This window comes from Corvus kubaryi, unplaced genomic scaffold, assembly GCF_017639235.1.
Source record: "Corvus kubaryi isolate FWS band 111438036 unplaced genomic scaffold, C.kubaryi_AGA036_p1.0 75, whole genome shotgun sequence".
Taxonomy (NCBI): Eukaryota; Metazoa; Chordata; class Aves; order Passeriformes; family Corvidae; genus Corvus; species Corvus kubaryi.
This window is the reverse complement of record NW_024582062.1, coordinates 89,470-103,123: the sequence shown is the minus strand read 5'-3', so window position 1 is coordinate 103,123 and position 13,654 is coordinate 89,470. Positions and strand designations below refer to the sequence as shown.

Genomic DNA, 13,654 nt, shown 5'->3' with positions numbered 1-13,654 from the left:
GAAGATCAGCCCATGTATCGATGCCATGCTGTCCTGCATTTTATCCTTTATAACTACCTCCAAATGCGTTTGTGGAGCACACTGCACCAGTGGCCAAGGCAGGAAAATTTCAAACCGTGCTTTAGGCTCGTTTATGACACATACGGGGGAGGCATTATGCTGTCATAGTTCTATGGAGCAGTGACCATGGCACAGGAAAACTGGCAGAACAAACTGGTGAGGATGAAGAAGTTAATCTTTATTAAAGATATTAAAGTTCAGCTGAAACCTCCTTACAAATGCTGAACAGTACATGGCACAAAAAACTGCATCAGAGAAAATTCTGCACATTGATGAATATACCAGAACTACTCTAAGTCTGCCGTTAGTAGGAGATGATCACTGCTACAGAACTGTTTGCCTTGTGATAGGGAAGGACAGGACTATGTGATTAATAAAAGGACTTTTACACACAAAAAAAGTATGATTTTTCAGGCAATTATACTATAAACGTGGCAGATGAAGACCCTCTTTTTTTCGTGACCATGTTTTAATCCATGTGCAAATATACAACTTGAGTAATATAAAAGAATCAAACATAATTAACAGACTAACATTCAGACAGCTTATTGGGTAAGAAGAAAGGCCAGGAGGTGCTTTAGGACACATTAACATATGGGCTACAGATCTGTTCATCTACCAGTGCACACTCATCACACTGCAATACAGCTCATCAAGAGAGACCTGAAAGAAGTTTCTAAAGTTTATATTTGGGGAAAGTAGCATGAGACAGGGAAAAGTGGAGTAGGGGAAGAGACCCAGCATCTTCATCACAAAGCAAACCAATAAATGAATCTCTCTTACTACTCAATGATTATATGTGAAGATTATTTTGGCCTAATTACATTGGTTAAATCACCCTTTACGTTAGTTCGTATCTAAAATGTTTTCTAGTACTAATAAGCTTTTTGGAAAGCACACAGAGATAAAGCACTTTTTACTTTCAAAGCTCTCTATTATGTCAGCTCAGCATCCCTGTGAGGTAGGCAAAAATTAGCTGTTTTCTGAGACAGAAGTTAAATGACTTCCTCAAAACCATGGTGTAGTGGTTTGGTTTGCTAAACCATGACACATGGTGAAGAATGTGTTAGTTATTACTAATATCCTTAAGAACCTGAACGATACTGTTTTTCAGAGGGAATTGGAAGTAACCAGCATCTGGAGTAAGGAATTACAAACTTTTCATCTCAGTTTTACTATTAAAATACTTTGAATCCCCCCTATCTTCGAAAGTGTTCCACACACATCTTTTTGTACTAATGAGCTGTTTCATCTCAGTAACAAAAAGCACTGGTCCTTTCCAGCCCTAAGTAGACATCCTACCCAGGCAAGGGTAGCCAAGATACAATAAGAGTTACGTACTCTACGGCACCAATGACCTTCTCATCATTACAATTACGGTTATCAAAGATACAAGCCAAGTTACTTTAAGGAATTTATCTGGAGTACTCTAGTTTTTGTAAAAGAAGTAGAGAAAAGGTAACTAACCATTCTTTGAAATGGAAAGCTATTCAAAACCAAGCTGTCATAAAATGAAGCACACAGCTGCTACAAAGGGCAGGACTAACCCAGTAGACCCACATATCCCCAACTGCAAGGTTAACAGGTTTGTCAGCTCAGCCCTTATCCCTACAAAAGCTTTTGGTTTGCAGAAATGTGAAATGCGTATTGGAGCCAGGCTCTTCTTCATTCTGTAGGTCCACAAAGAAGCAACAGTAGAAACTCTGTTGTGTATATCTGCATTGAAAACAGTTTCCAAAACCTTCTGGATATCCCCCTCCATCCATCTGAGCTGAACTTTTGCATTTTCTTCTTTTATTTTTAATCCTAACAAATATTTTGCTGTAGAAAGCAGTTGCTGAAGCCCATCTCTTCTTGTCCTTTGCCTATCCAGATTAGAGAGATCATGATCATCTGCCCATTTTAATAAATAAAAGATGAAGTTGTGGCTCTTTAAACAGGCCTGCAAAAACTCCTTCCCATTAACTTCAGCTCAGATGTAACTGCTGGGTAACACTGGATAACATGAAGCCATAAAACCAGTCTCTAAACAGCTGTACCATGTAATCTGGTACCATTAACTCAGCTTTACTGCTGTCAGTACAACCCACTAATGGGACACCTGGCTCTTCCAGAGGGCATAACTTACCTATGACAGATGCAGGGTAACACCATGTGAGTTTATTGCTAGTTTATTGCTCGTGTGTAAAAGCCCTTCATACAGTGGTTCACACACACACTTGTTCAAAAGCAAGGCTGTGACCTGGCACCACCAGCTCTAGTTCAACACCTGTGTCAATTCCTCTGAGCTTTCCACAGCTCCTGCAAACAAGCTTTTCACTAAAACCTGTGTACAGGTACTAAATAAAACAGAAGAGAATTCAGTTGCCACTAAGTAATATGGTACAGATCAAATCCTTCTTTGGACTGGAAGGCACATGTTTTCCCCATTATGTTTAGCATGTTTTTCACACAGCTACATAACTGCTGAAACAATAAATTCTCCAAAGGGCCACGTGAACAGCAAGTGGCAAGATCTGCAGGAGAAAACAAAGCAACACTGTAAGGTATAAAGGGGGGAAAAGTTGTGGGGAACTTCCCTTCAGTGATCTCTTAATTGTGATTCAGTGACACAAACTCTGGACTCCATTAGGAAAAATCATGTTAACAACATTGGTTTCTTCCCATTTCCAGTCCTTCTTTTTATGCAGAGCCAATGCAATAATTCAGATTTGTTTTTTCCTAACACTGTATCTTTCTTCTTTGCTGAACTGGGCTTCTTAGAATAAGACATTTCAGTATAATGCTGTGGGTCTCTAAAATAGCAGAGAAAAACAAGTGAAAAAAAAATTTTTTAATCCATTTGTTTTCCACCTATGTATCCATTAATCCATAGCTATTCAGAGAAATCTGGCACTTTGTCAGCTCCCCCTTAACTCAAAACCTGTCATTTCAGAGAGTAAATTCTAAGCAAACACCAAAATGGAAACCATTTGTTTTTCTACCCATTGAGGGCTTTACAGTTGCATGGTTTGCATTTACAGCTTCAGCTTTTGTAGCACAATACAGATTTACTGGTTTTGGCTTAAAGTTTGTGCAGTGGTCTAATCGTGCTCCATTTTAGCACCACAACCAACAGAGATTTATAACTTTGAAATTTCCAGACTATATGGAACAAGCAGAAGCAATAGTTCATGAATCAGTATCTAGCGCATTTCAGGGGGCTTGGAAATAAAAGCTCAAAATTTGGTTAGGAAAAACAAAACAAAAATTAAAACATACAACAGATGAAGATGAACTATGCTTACAGGAGAGTGAAGTAATGGCATCTACGTTGTGATGCTAAACATTTGGCAGTGTTTTCTGATTCCCACAGGGGAGCCACTGAACTCCTTCACCATGGTAAGAAAAGAAGTGATAAGAGCAATCATTGTGCTTGTGAAGTGAATGGAGAGTGTGACCTGAGGCTCTTTCATTGAACTGAAAGTGAAAAAATTAGGTGGCAAAAGGATGAGGTTCTTTAAACATTTCCTTGACCTTATGTCACCTTGCTCCTCAAAGCAAAGCCACACAGTTCACCCTTTCTGAAGAACTGATGAATCACTTTTTTTGAAGTCTGCTGTGTAAGCTATCCAAGACCAGAAATCATAACATTCACTATCAACAGTGCAAGGTGGTCTTTCTATTCTTCTCACTGTCCATAATGGGTCATTTACTCATAACATCCACTGTTAATTGGCATGACTAGTGAAAAATGAGGCCTGACTCTACAGCTCTTTTCACAGTTTGGGCAGAGCACCAGCAGGTGCCAATGTAATGCCAAAAACATAGAAAAGCCCCAGCAGGAGATTGAGTTTGGCTGTCCGCTGAGGAATTTTGCTGAAGCTCTGACTCCGGAACTGTCTTTCCAGTGAAAATGCCATTGGGATGGTGAGCAGTGGCAATGCCATGCTGATGGTATAGCGTGTGGCCAGCACACAGAAGATCAGGTAGGGCAAGAAGAGCAGCACGGTGTAGAGAACATAGGAGAAGGTGGGGCCAATGAGGATGGCCAAGGTGACAATTCCCGCCTGCCGGTCCGACTCCATGTCCCGTGTGTTGTTGCTGTGCAGGATAGCCTCAGTACTGAGGGCCAGAGGGACAGCGTAGAGCAGGGGTGACACAGACAAGTAACCAACCTGCACTGCATGGGCAAACATGACAGCCAGGGGCCCAAAGGTGATCAGGATCACCACATCACCAAGCGCAACGTATTTAAATCCAATTCCTGTGGCAAGACACAAGAATAAAATCAAGCATCATCAAACAATTCAAATGACTGAAGAGAATGGATGACATAACAGTTCAGCCTCTTCCTGTAGGAATATTGCCAAACAACCAATACACATGCAGCTATGGACAAGAAACATATTATCTCCTTTATGAAAGATAACAAAGGAAAAGCAGTTTCTGGATTTCTCCAGACAAACAATGTAACAAAAACTAAGGGCCAGGTTTTAATACCCATCTAGAAGTACCTGTTTCTGCAGAAATCTATGGAAATAAGGTACAGTGTGATCATGCATACTACAAGCTGATCCTGAAGAAATACAGGAAATGCTCAGAACAAAATGCAAAACTGACAAAGCTCTTTCAGGGAAACCCACATAACTGAAAGTCTGACAGTTTGAAACTAAGTTGTTTGTTCTTCTCCTAGTAATGATGTTTGTATCTATCCAACACAGGAAGACACAAAAATATCCTTGTCTTATTAAGAAGAATCACAAACTGTTCAGCATTCATAGTGAAGCTTCATCTAAAGAGTAACAAGAAAACGTTCCAAAACAAAGTAACATTCCCACCAAAGGAAAGAAAATACGCCACTAGCTACACTGCTAAAGGATATGAGATAAACATCACAGAAAGGTTCAGTAATAGTTCTGACAAGCATCTAAAGCCATGTATGTAAATAATAATGCCTCAACACCACTATCCAGCTGAAGATCTTAGTATGACTCTTCCCACAACATTCAGTTGCAAAGAATGCAAGTTTATGTACCAGTACTTCAAGAAATACCACAAACATCTAATAGCAGTGCACTAGATAGATCACGTGTGTCTTCTAGAAACCTTTGACAATTCAGCTGATTCTATCACATCTACATTCAGATTCACAACAAACGGGATGCAGCACTTACCTCCGGTATAAAGGAAGGAGCTGGAAAGTCCTCCGAAGTAAATCAGGGCCAGGTGCTCCAGCTTGAGCGTGGAGACAGCATAGAGCCCAGCAGCACAGATACAGCCCACAGTGTAGAGGAAGACTCCAAACCGTACTACATCCTGCGGCTCCAAAATCTGGTCCACCAATGTCCTGTCATCACTTTTCTTGTGATCGATGCCTTTGGAAAAGTCATAGTAGGTATTCACCAAGTTGCCGGCCCCATGCACAGCCAGGACGGTCACGGCGCTTCCCACCAGCAACCCCGGGTCGAGTGCTCCCTCGGCCCGGTACGCCAGCGCGCTGCCCAGCGCCACAGGGGTCAGAGAGGCACTGAAGCTCCAGGGCCGGAGCGCAAGCACATAGGCTGCACACTTGTGTCTCCATCTGCCGGGGGCGGCCCCGTCAACGCCCGCCAGCGCCGAGCCGCTGCCGTTCCTCTCGTTCCCGCGAGGGCTCTCGGCGCTGATACTGATCTTCTGCACCAGGTCTGCTGGTCCCATGCTCGCCCCGCCGTCTCGCAGCAGCAGCACCTAGAAGGGGAAGGGGCGCGCGTTAGCAGGGCGGCAGGGCCCGGAAGGAGCGAGGGGCGCCGCCGCCATAGCGCCCCGTGGGGGAGGCGAGAGTGCCGCCATTACCCGCCCTACCACGACCGCCAGCCCGCCCGGCCTCGCCACCCCCACGGCCTTACGCGAGGGGTTCCGCACCCGCCGGCACCTCCCGATGTACAAATTAAAAGGAAAATTAAGCGGCCCACGGCGTCACGCGCGGCGGCGAGGGGTCACCCCGCAGCACGCGCCAGCACCACGATTCACGTCATAGCCGCCACGGAGCGCCCGACGCCCGGCACAGACACAACCGCCCTTGCTCTGTCACGGGCAGCCGGACACATTTCAGCGGAACACACGGGGCACGACATGGCAGCGCCCTGCTTCTTTTGCGCATGCGCAAGGTGCACACAGGGCTTACACCCGGGACATGGTTTACGCTGGGAAGGACCTTAAAGCTCATCTCGTTTCACCGTCTGCCATGGGTAGGGTAGGGACACTTTCCACTGTCCCAGGTTGCTCCAAGCCCCGTCCAACCTGGCCTTGGACACTTCCGCGGATGGGGCAGCCACAGCTTCTCTGGGCAACCTCTGCCAGGACCTCCCCACTCTTACAGGAAGAACATTTTCCTAACATGTAAACTAAATTTCCTCTCTTTAAGTCTGAGCCCATTCTCCCTTGTTCCTGGTGAAGAGTCCTTCCTTGGCCTCCTTGTAAGCCCCTCCAGATACTGGAAGGCTGCTCTGAGATCTCCACACAACCTTCTCTTCTTCCATAGAGGAGATGCTCTAGTCCCGTCGCTCCACCATGTGACAGCACCACACAGCTCGCTGTCACTTGCTGAGGGTGCCTCAATCCCATTGTCTGTGTCGCCGACAACGTTGTTTAATACTATCAACCCCAGTACCACCCCTGAGGGACACCACTCGTCCCTGGTCTCCATGTGGACAACCGCAACTATTTACGTGCGGCTATCCAGCTAGTTCTTTATCCATCGAGTGGTCCATCCGTCAAATCCATCTCTCCCCAGTTTAGAGACCACGATGTCGTGCGGGACAGTGCTAAACGCTTCGAAGAAGCCCAAGAAGATGATGCCGGTTGCTCTACTCCATCCACCCATGCTGTACTCCGGCCATAGCCGGCGCCTCACGGAAGGGCGGAAGCCGGCATCGGAAAGGTGGGCCTACTGAGCAAGCCCAGCCATTCTATTGGTTAGACATACTGCCAGTCATTAATGATTGGCTTGATGATTGGTCGGAAGGCGATTGTCCTTGCGGTTCCTTGGGAAAGGGGCGGAGCTTTGAGCTCTTCTTCCCCCTTCCTCTTTTTCTGTTGGTCAGAGAGGATGCCGATCACGGCGTTTCTGGGAGCCTATTGGCCAGCAGCGGCTCGCCGGCCCTGCAGGAGCGGTGGCGGGGCGGGCGCGGGGCCCGGAGTAGGGGAGCCGGCGGCGGCAGGGGCGGCGGCGGGTGAGTGAGAGCGGCGGTGCCTCCTGTCATCGTCGGATCCCCTTCCCCTCACCTCCCGCTTCCTGCCCGGTCTGACCTTGCCCGAGCCCCCGGCCGCGCGGTGGTGCCGCCTGCGGCCCCGCCGGCCGTGCCCGCCTTCCCCCGCCTCACCCCTCCCTCACTCCCGGCCTGCGGAGCTCCCCCCCCCGGCGTCGGGCCTGCCGGGTCCTGTCCGCCGGGTTCTGTGGCCTTGAGGGAATCCCAGGCACGGACACCGGGCTGGGGCGATGGGTAGCAGCAACCCCTGGCTGCTCTTTGATCCGGGGAGCCTCTCCTGGCTCCTGCCAGTAGCCATCTCACCTATGGTCCCGCTGGATGTCTGTGACCGCGTGTGGAATATTTGGGGAGAAGCAGTTGAAGTTCTAGTGTCAGTGCTTGGTTTGGTCTTATGTAACCTGAATATCGGGGGGGGGGCGTCAAGCATCTAAAATATTTTTAACGTAAAGAAAGGCTCCTGAGAAAGTTTGTTTATGTGTTATGCTAGGAAACCCCCTGTTGCAATGATTGGTGTTGCTATAACTGGACTTCCCATCTCTAAATATCTTCTGGAGGATGTAACACTTGCCAGGCCCTCAGTACTGTCTTCCTTGTGTTGGTGTAACACTGAGATTTCTGTGGAGAAACTTGGATGAAAGTGTTCAGGGAGGAGTCAGATATGATAGTGATATAATCCTGGGAATGATTGTGCTTACTTACACTAGGTAATTGCAAACCCTAGTTTGACCCTGCTGTTTTTCAGCTCTTGCATGACCCTTGATTTAGGATTAGATCACCATAGGGCACCTGACCTACTGCAATGTATTTTGGTATTTGAGGAACTAGAGAGCAAATAGGCTGGGGGTCAAGATATGTGGTAATACAGTTTTATCATGGAGTGTAAGGCCTAAGGAATACAGTCATTACTTGTAATTTTATGGTCTGTTGACACAGCGTCTTTATGTATATTTTGGAAACAGTCAGGAGGGACAGCCTTAAGAAGGAAGCTCAAAGATTTCAATTCAAGCAGTAAAAAATATGTCTCTCTGAAGAATTTACAGGAATTGATGCCCCTGAGCCCCAGCATACTACCACCATGTCGGGCACTGTGTCCATTCTCCAGCAATTTGCCAATGGCTTGAAGAGTCGCAGCGAAGAGACAAGGGCAAAAGCTGCCAAGGACTTGCAGCATTATGTCACCATGGAGCTGCGTGAGGTGAGTGCTGCAAATGGGATTATTTATCCTTGTGTATCATGTGAGTGTAGAGCATGGGCTGGGTGCCTTGGCAATGGAGATTTTTGGAATATGGAAGCTGGTCTTAGAGAGGAGATGGGGCACAGCAGGGAACTTATCTTTGCCCCCTGGCATGTAGGAGAGGTGAGCGAGTTGGGGACACAAATGGGTAGTCAAGTACCAGAATAAGTAAGCTTGCTGCATATAGGGCACAAATAAGATAAACAATTTTGAGTTCATAATGTATGGTTGATTTAATTTCTTTCTGTTTAAGTGGCATAAGAAGCATTGTCTTCATGGAGGTTTTGGGGCAGGAGGGAGGGAGAGAATGCTGAAAGCTGATTTGAACTTTTTGCTTTTACAGATGAGTCAGGAAGAATCTACCAGGTTTTACGATCAGCTGAACCATCACATATTTGAGCTTGTCTCTAGCTCTGATGCAAATGAAAGGAAGGGTGGCATTCTGGCAATAGGTGAGTAAAAGCACATAATTCCTCTGGTGAATTTTCTCTTCATGCAAATATCTTTAGGGACAGATTTTCAAAAGGAATGAGCTTTAATACACCTGGCCTGATGTCTGACAGCTCAGTATGCTGGGTGTGTTCTAGTTGCTGGGCTCTGAAAATCTGTGTGAAGTGTCAGCATGGGAGCTGCTGAGGGTGGCTGAAAACCTGGTGCTTAATGGGCCCTGAGCTCTTCTGGGAGTTGAGCATCAAATGTGAACGCTGAGCATGTGAAAATTTTGTTCTGGAGTTGAGCTGAGAAGACTTTTTGCTGCCCATTTATATGTATCAGGGTAGGCTGACTTTCTCAACTCTTTTCCATCTGCAGAGATTGATTCTTGTTATTTAAATTTACCTGGTTCCATAACAGCAGCTTCCATCCCCAAGAGGGGCTCACATAGCTTGTGCTTTGATTCTGATCAGCCTCTCCATCAGTGGCTCTGTCTGTGTGTTCACTGTGAGATTGCAGAGCTGCCTGAATCCTCACTATTGGGGAAGTCAGCTTGCATAAATACTTTGCCTTCCAAGCAAGTAGCCTGTATTGTAGCAGCTACTTCTTTAATAGTCAAAGAGATGTTTATGGTTTAGGTTCATAGACATAATCATCCAATCCCAATGTTTGAAGGCAGCATAAATGCCTTAGAGAAATCTTTGTTAATAACATCAGATCTTAAGCTGACAGTATCACTTTTGAATTGTTTCTGTGAATTTAGTGATGCTGAAAGGTGCCAGCTTGACAACCCTGGACACTGACGGCCTCTTTATCTACAGAGCAGCTACAACCCAGACCCTGGCAGCAAAAACTTCTGCCATGCTGGTGCCTGATGAAGTGCCTCCACCCTGGCCAGGAGAGACTGTCTCTAGGGCTGAGGAGGAGATAATTTCCTTGGTCCATTCAGTCTTTGGCTTTTCTTGTGAGGTGGACCAGCCATAGTAGTTGCATGTGGATGGATGCTTTTCTATTAGGAATGGGTCTGTGACCCAGGGTGAATTATTTTTTTCTCTTTTAAAACTAAAAATGGGGAAAATCTATGAGGCTACCAGATGCATTTTCCTGCTCACTTAAAAAGTTCAGGCTCAAAAGAATGGTGGCCCTTTCCTATTGCTTGATTTTTTTTTTTTTCTGTGGATTTGCAGTTTAGGAGGACTTAATGGGAATCTTTAAGCAATGTGTAGGGAATACTGGCTCTCATCCAGGGATTACCTACTGTCTGCTTCACTGACTCTTGGGGAGAACTGCAGCATTGCTCCCTTTCTCTGCAGCAAGCCTTATTGGTGTTGAAGGAGGTAATGCCACCCGTATTGGCAGGTTTGCCAACTACCTGAGGAACCTCTTGCCATCCAATGACCCCGTTGTAATGGAGATGGCTTCCAAGGCTATCGGGCGGCTTGCAATGGCTGGTGACACCTTCACAGCTGAGTATGTGGAGTTTGAGGTGAAACGAGCTCTGGAATGGCTGGGAGCTGACAGGAATGAAGGTCGTAGACATGCAGCTGTAAGTGATCCCTTTTTTGTTGTCATGGGATAGTTGGGATTAGTGAACAGTGGTAGGAAATATGCACAGAAATCTGCAGAAAAGCTTTTGTCAGGATGGGAATGGCTGCCAATCCATGTCTGAGAATCTTTAATGCTCTCATGGCAGACATAGTGCTGCTTCATTGCTTCTCCATTAGCCCAGTGACTAATGAAGACCAAGACACAGTTACGCTAGGAATTGTCAGAGTGTGGAAATGGAAATAGCTCACAGACATCAACAGTCTAAACAAATGGTACTACACTGTAAAAGTTATGAGGTTTGTCTCTGTGTGCTCATCTTCCAAACTGTTACTGTTTCCCTCCACACCTCCAGGTTCTTGTCTTGCGTGAGCTGGCAATCAGCGTGCCTACCTTCTTCTTCCAACAAGTGCAGCCATTCTTTGACAATATATTTGTGGCTGTGTGGGATCCCAAACAGGCCATCCGAGAGGGAGCTGTTTCTGCCTTAAGAGCCTGCCTTATCCTCACCACACAACGGGAGCCAAAAGAGATGCAGAAGCCCCAGTGGTACAGAGTAAGAAAATAACTTTGTTTTGAAGCAGCCCCTCATAATGCAAGGAAGATGATGAAGTGCCAGTTTTCAGAAAAGCTGGCTAAACTAAGAACCTGTGTCACCTTTGTCAGTACAAACTGCCTCTCCTTCAAAGGGTTGAAAATATAATGGCTTCCAAAGTGAGTAGTTCCTTTAGCCTACTACTGTAAAAGTAAGCAAGACTTAACTCCTTCAAGAATATATTGTTCTGTCTGCACCTCATCTTCAGCTGTTGAACTTGACCTAGTTTTACAGTCATGCAGTTATCTAGTGTCATCTCTTACTAGTAGAGGGTTTTATTAGTGTAGATATAACGTGAGTGAGAAAAGTAAGAATTCTTTTGCCTGAACCTTTGCTTTGCTGCTATTGCCACATGAATTCAAGCTTTGTGATATGAAATAAGTTTTGGACACTGCAGTCAAATGTTGTGAACTTGGATTTCTTGTAATCAAGTAAATGCTGCAGATACTGATGAAGCTGATACCATGCTGTTTGATTAGTGCTGTTGAAAATGCTTTGCAGCAGTGTCCACAACTTCTGGATGAATCAGAATTTTCGTGTGTTATACTTCTGTTATTACTCAGTTGAGGTTTGTGGCTACTCTTGGAAAATTCAGAACATCAGTAACTCTTGACTGGCAGTACTACCTCATTCTCACAGGCTTTGTTTCTGCATTATCACAGAGATTTTTTTCTTTTCCCCCAAGCATACATATGAAGAGGCTGAGAAGGGCTTTGATGAGACTTTGGCCAAAGAGAAAGGAATGAATCGTGATGACCGAATCCATGGTGCCTTACTGATCCTCAATGAGCTAGTGAGAATCAGCAGTATGGAGGGAGAGGTGAGCAAAGGAACAAGGTGGGGATTGATTGAGAGTGTATAGCAACTCTGCAGTCTGTGGAAATATCCCATAGTGTTGCAATGGGGTTGTTGGGTGGAAAACTCATCTGAACATGGAGTTGAGCATTAAAGTGTGTCAGAGGAATAACAGGGACAAGTTTGGGCTGAAGAGGTATTAATCTCCAATAGAAAGGCTATTAACTTGATTAAATACAAGGAAAAAGATTTTTCTATGGAATGAGGACTCTGTTGCATGTTGGATACCCAAATATTTTTGCTGGATTTTACTCAGTTGATCTTTTACAGCCATTTGGATATTGATTATACAGGATGCTATTCAGGAGATTTGGGTAGCACTGTACTGGGAGTGTCTTATTCAGTTACTTTTTATTTTTTTAATGGTTCTCTACTTTGTCCAGCGCCTTAGAGAGGAGATGGAAGAGATCACTCAGCAGCAGCTTGTGCATGACAAGTACTGCAAAGACCTGATGGGCTTCAGTACCAAGCCTCGCCACATTACTCCCTTCACGAGCTTTCAGTCTCTTCAGCCATCTCAGTCAAACGCTTTGGCTGGTCTTCTGGGGTACAATGCTCACCAAGGAATTATGGGTTTTGCAACCTCACCTGTCCCAGCAAAGTCTACTTTGGTAGAAAGTCGATGCTGCAGGGATCTAATGGAAGAGAAATTTGATCAAGTAAGTGTTTGTTCTTCAGCTTGTCTACCAACATTCTCAACATCTGTTCTTGCAGAGGAATTGTCCTCTGTGTGCTTACTTAGCAGGCAATACTGCCTAGTATTGAACTGAGCCTTCAAAATTCAAGAATTATATATATCATGACTTTGTCATTGTCTTTCTTGGGGCAAGTGATTTACTTCCTTTGGAAGCAGTCTTAATTATCCATTTCTTTGATGGACTCTGAAGCCAAATGTCAGTAGAGTGCCTAAAAGCACAAAGGTAATAAACATTTGTGCATTACTGCCAATGGCCATCCTTCAAAGCCTAATCTATTTCCTTCCAGGTCTGCCAGTGGGTTCTCAAGTGCAGAACCAGCAAAAATTCTTTGATCCAGATGACGGTTCTCAATCTGCTACCGCGGTTGGCAGCTTTCCGTCCTTCAGCATTCACAGGTGACAAGACAGATGGTTGGATGTTAGAAATGTTGCTGAATTTGGGCTGGAAGTTATCCAGCTCTCTTTGGTCCAGATGAACTTGTGCAAGCAGTGCAGCACAGCAAATGTGGTTCTTGTCAGATGAGCACATTCCTCTGTGGGAGGACAGTCTTTTTTTCTCAATAAGTGTGACTTGATAGCTGATGCCAAATTGTTGCTCTGATGAAGAAAATGGATTGAAACCTATTGTCAGAATTTGTTGATCAATACCATAAGATATAAAGACCTTCTTTTTTTGTTTTTTCCTCAGTATGTCAGACTTAGAGGAGAATTCTCTCTTGCTCTCACTCAGTATATCCCAAGTATCAGTAGAGTTCTCTTCCTTTTTCCCTGTTGCATATGCTAGGAAATACCTGCCAGCTTTAAAACAATTGATTTATCAAGCAATTTTAGGAGAGTATCAGAGTTGGAGACAAGTCACCAAGATGCTCTTAGTGGGTTGAAACAATCTTTGTGTTAATTACTCCAAATTTCCAGTCAATCGCTATGAAACCAAGATGCTTGGCTCTTACATGTATATAAAACCTGTTGCACTGGGGGTGTTTTATAGCTCTTTTATTCTGGTCATT

At 45.0% G+C, this 13,654-nt stretch overlaps 2 protein-coding genes across 8 annotated transcripts in view; one reads left to right on the top strand and one right to left on the bottom strand.

Annotated features, from left to right (window-relative positions):
- Positions 1 to 217: 217 nt before the first annotated feature.
- Positions 218 to 6,896, bottom strand: UBIAD1 (UbiA prenyltransferase domain containing 1). Of its 4 annotated transcripts, none has more exons than XM_042051372.1 (3): positions 6,546 to 6,896; positions 5,217 to 5,769; positions 218 to 4,306 (listed from the first exon to the last, which is right to left on the bottom strand). In XM_042051372.1, exons 1-3 carry the CDS (start codon positions 6,558 to 6,560, stop codon positions 3,819 to 3,821), a joined length of 1,056 nt encoding a protein of 351 aa, XP_041907306.1. In that variant the 5' UTR covers positions 6,561 to 6,896; the 3' UTR covers positions 218 to 3,818. The 4 variants fall into 4 exon arrangements, with proteins under 4 accessions (XP_041907306.1, XP_041907307.1, XP_041907309.1 ...); XM_042051373.1 differs by lacking the exon at positions 6,546 to 6,896 and adding an exon at positions 6,236 to 6,302; XM_042051375.1 differs by lacking the exon at positions 6,546 to 6,896 and adding an exon at positions 5,944 to 6,154.
- A 294-nt stretch (positions 6,897 to 7,190) lies between these two features.
- Positions 7,191 to 13,654, top strand: part of MTOR (mechanistic target of rapamycin kinase) — a 64,605-nt gene continuing 58,141 nt past the window's right edge. For all 4 annotated transcript variants that reach the window (XM_042051315.1, XM_042051316.1, XM_042051314.1 and 1 more), the window contains exons 1-8: positions 7,191 to 7,253; positions 8,321 to 8,484; positions 8,867 to 8,975; positions 10,269 to 10,501; positions 10,856 to 11,056; positions 11,781 to 11,915; positions 12,334 to 12,609; positions 12,935 to 13,043. In XM_042051315.1, the coding sequence (XP_041907249.1) occupies positions 8,365 to 8,484; positions 8,867 to 8,975; positions 10,269 to 10,501; positions 10,856 to 11,056; positions 11,781 to 11,915; positions 12,334 to 12,609; positions 12,935 to 13,043 (1,183 nt within the window). In that variant the 5' untranslated portion in view covers positions 7,191 to 7,253; positions 8,321 to 8,364. The remainder of the gene's footprint in view (positions 7,254 to 8,320; positions 8,485 to 8,866; positions 8,976 to 10,268; positions 10,502 to 10,855; positions 11,057 to 11,780; positions 11,916 to 12,333; positions 12,610 to 12,934; positions 13,044 to 13,654) is intronic.

What these genes read in the sequence shown, in the direction of transcription:
- UBIAD1 (XM_042051372.1), bottom strand. An exon ending in CTCCTTCCTTTATACCGGAG is followed by an intron (nt 4,307 to 5,216) that starts GTAAGTGCTGCA and finishes GTCTTGCCACAG; the next exon opens with GAATTGGATTTAAATACGTT.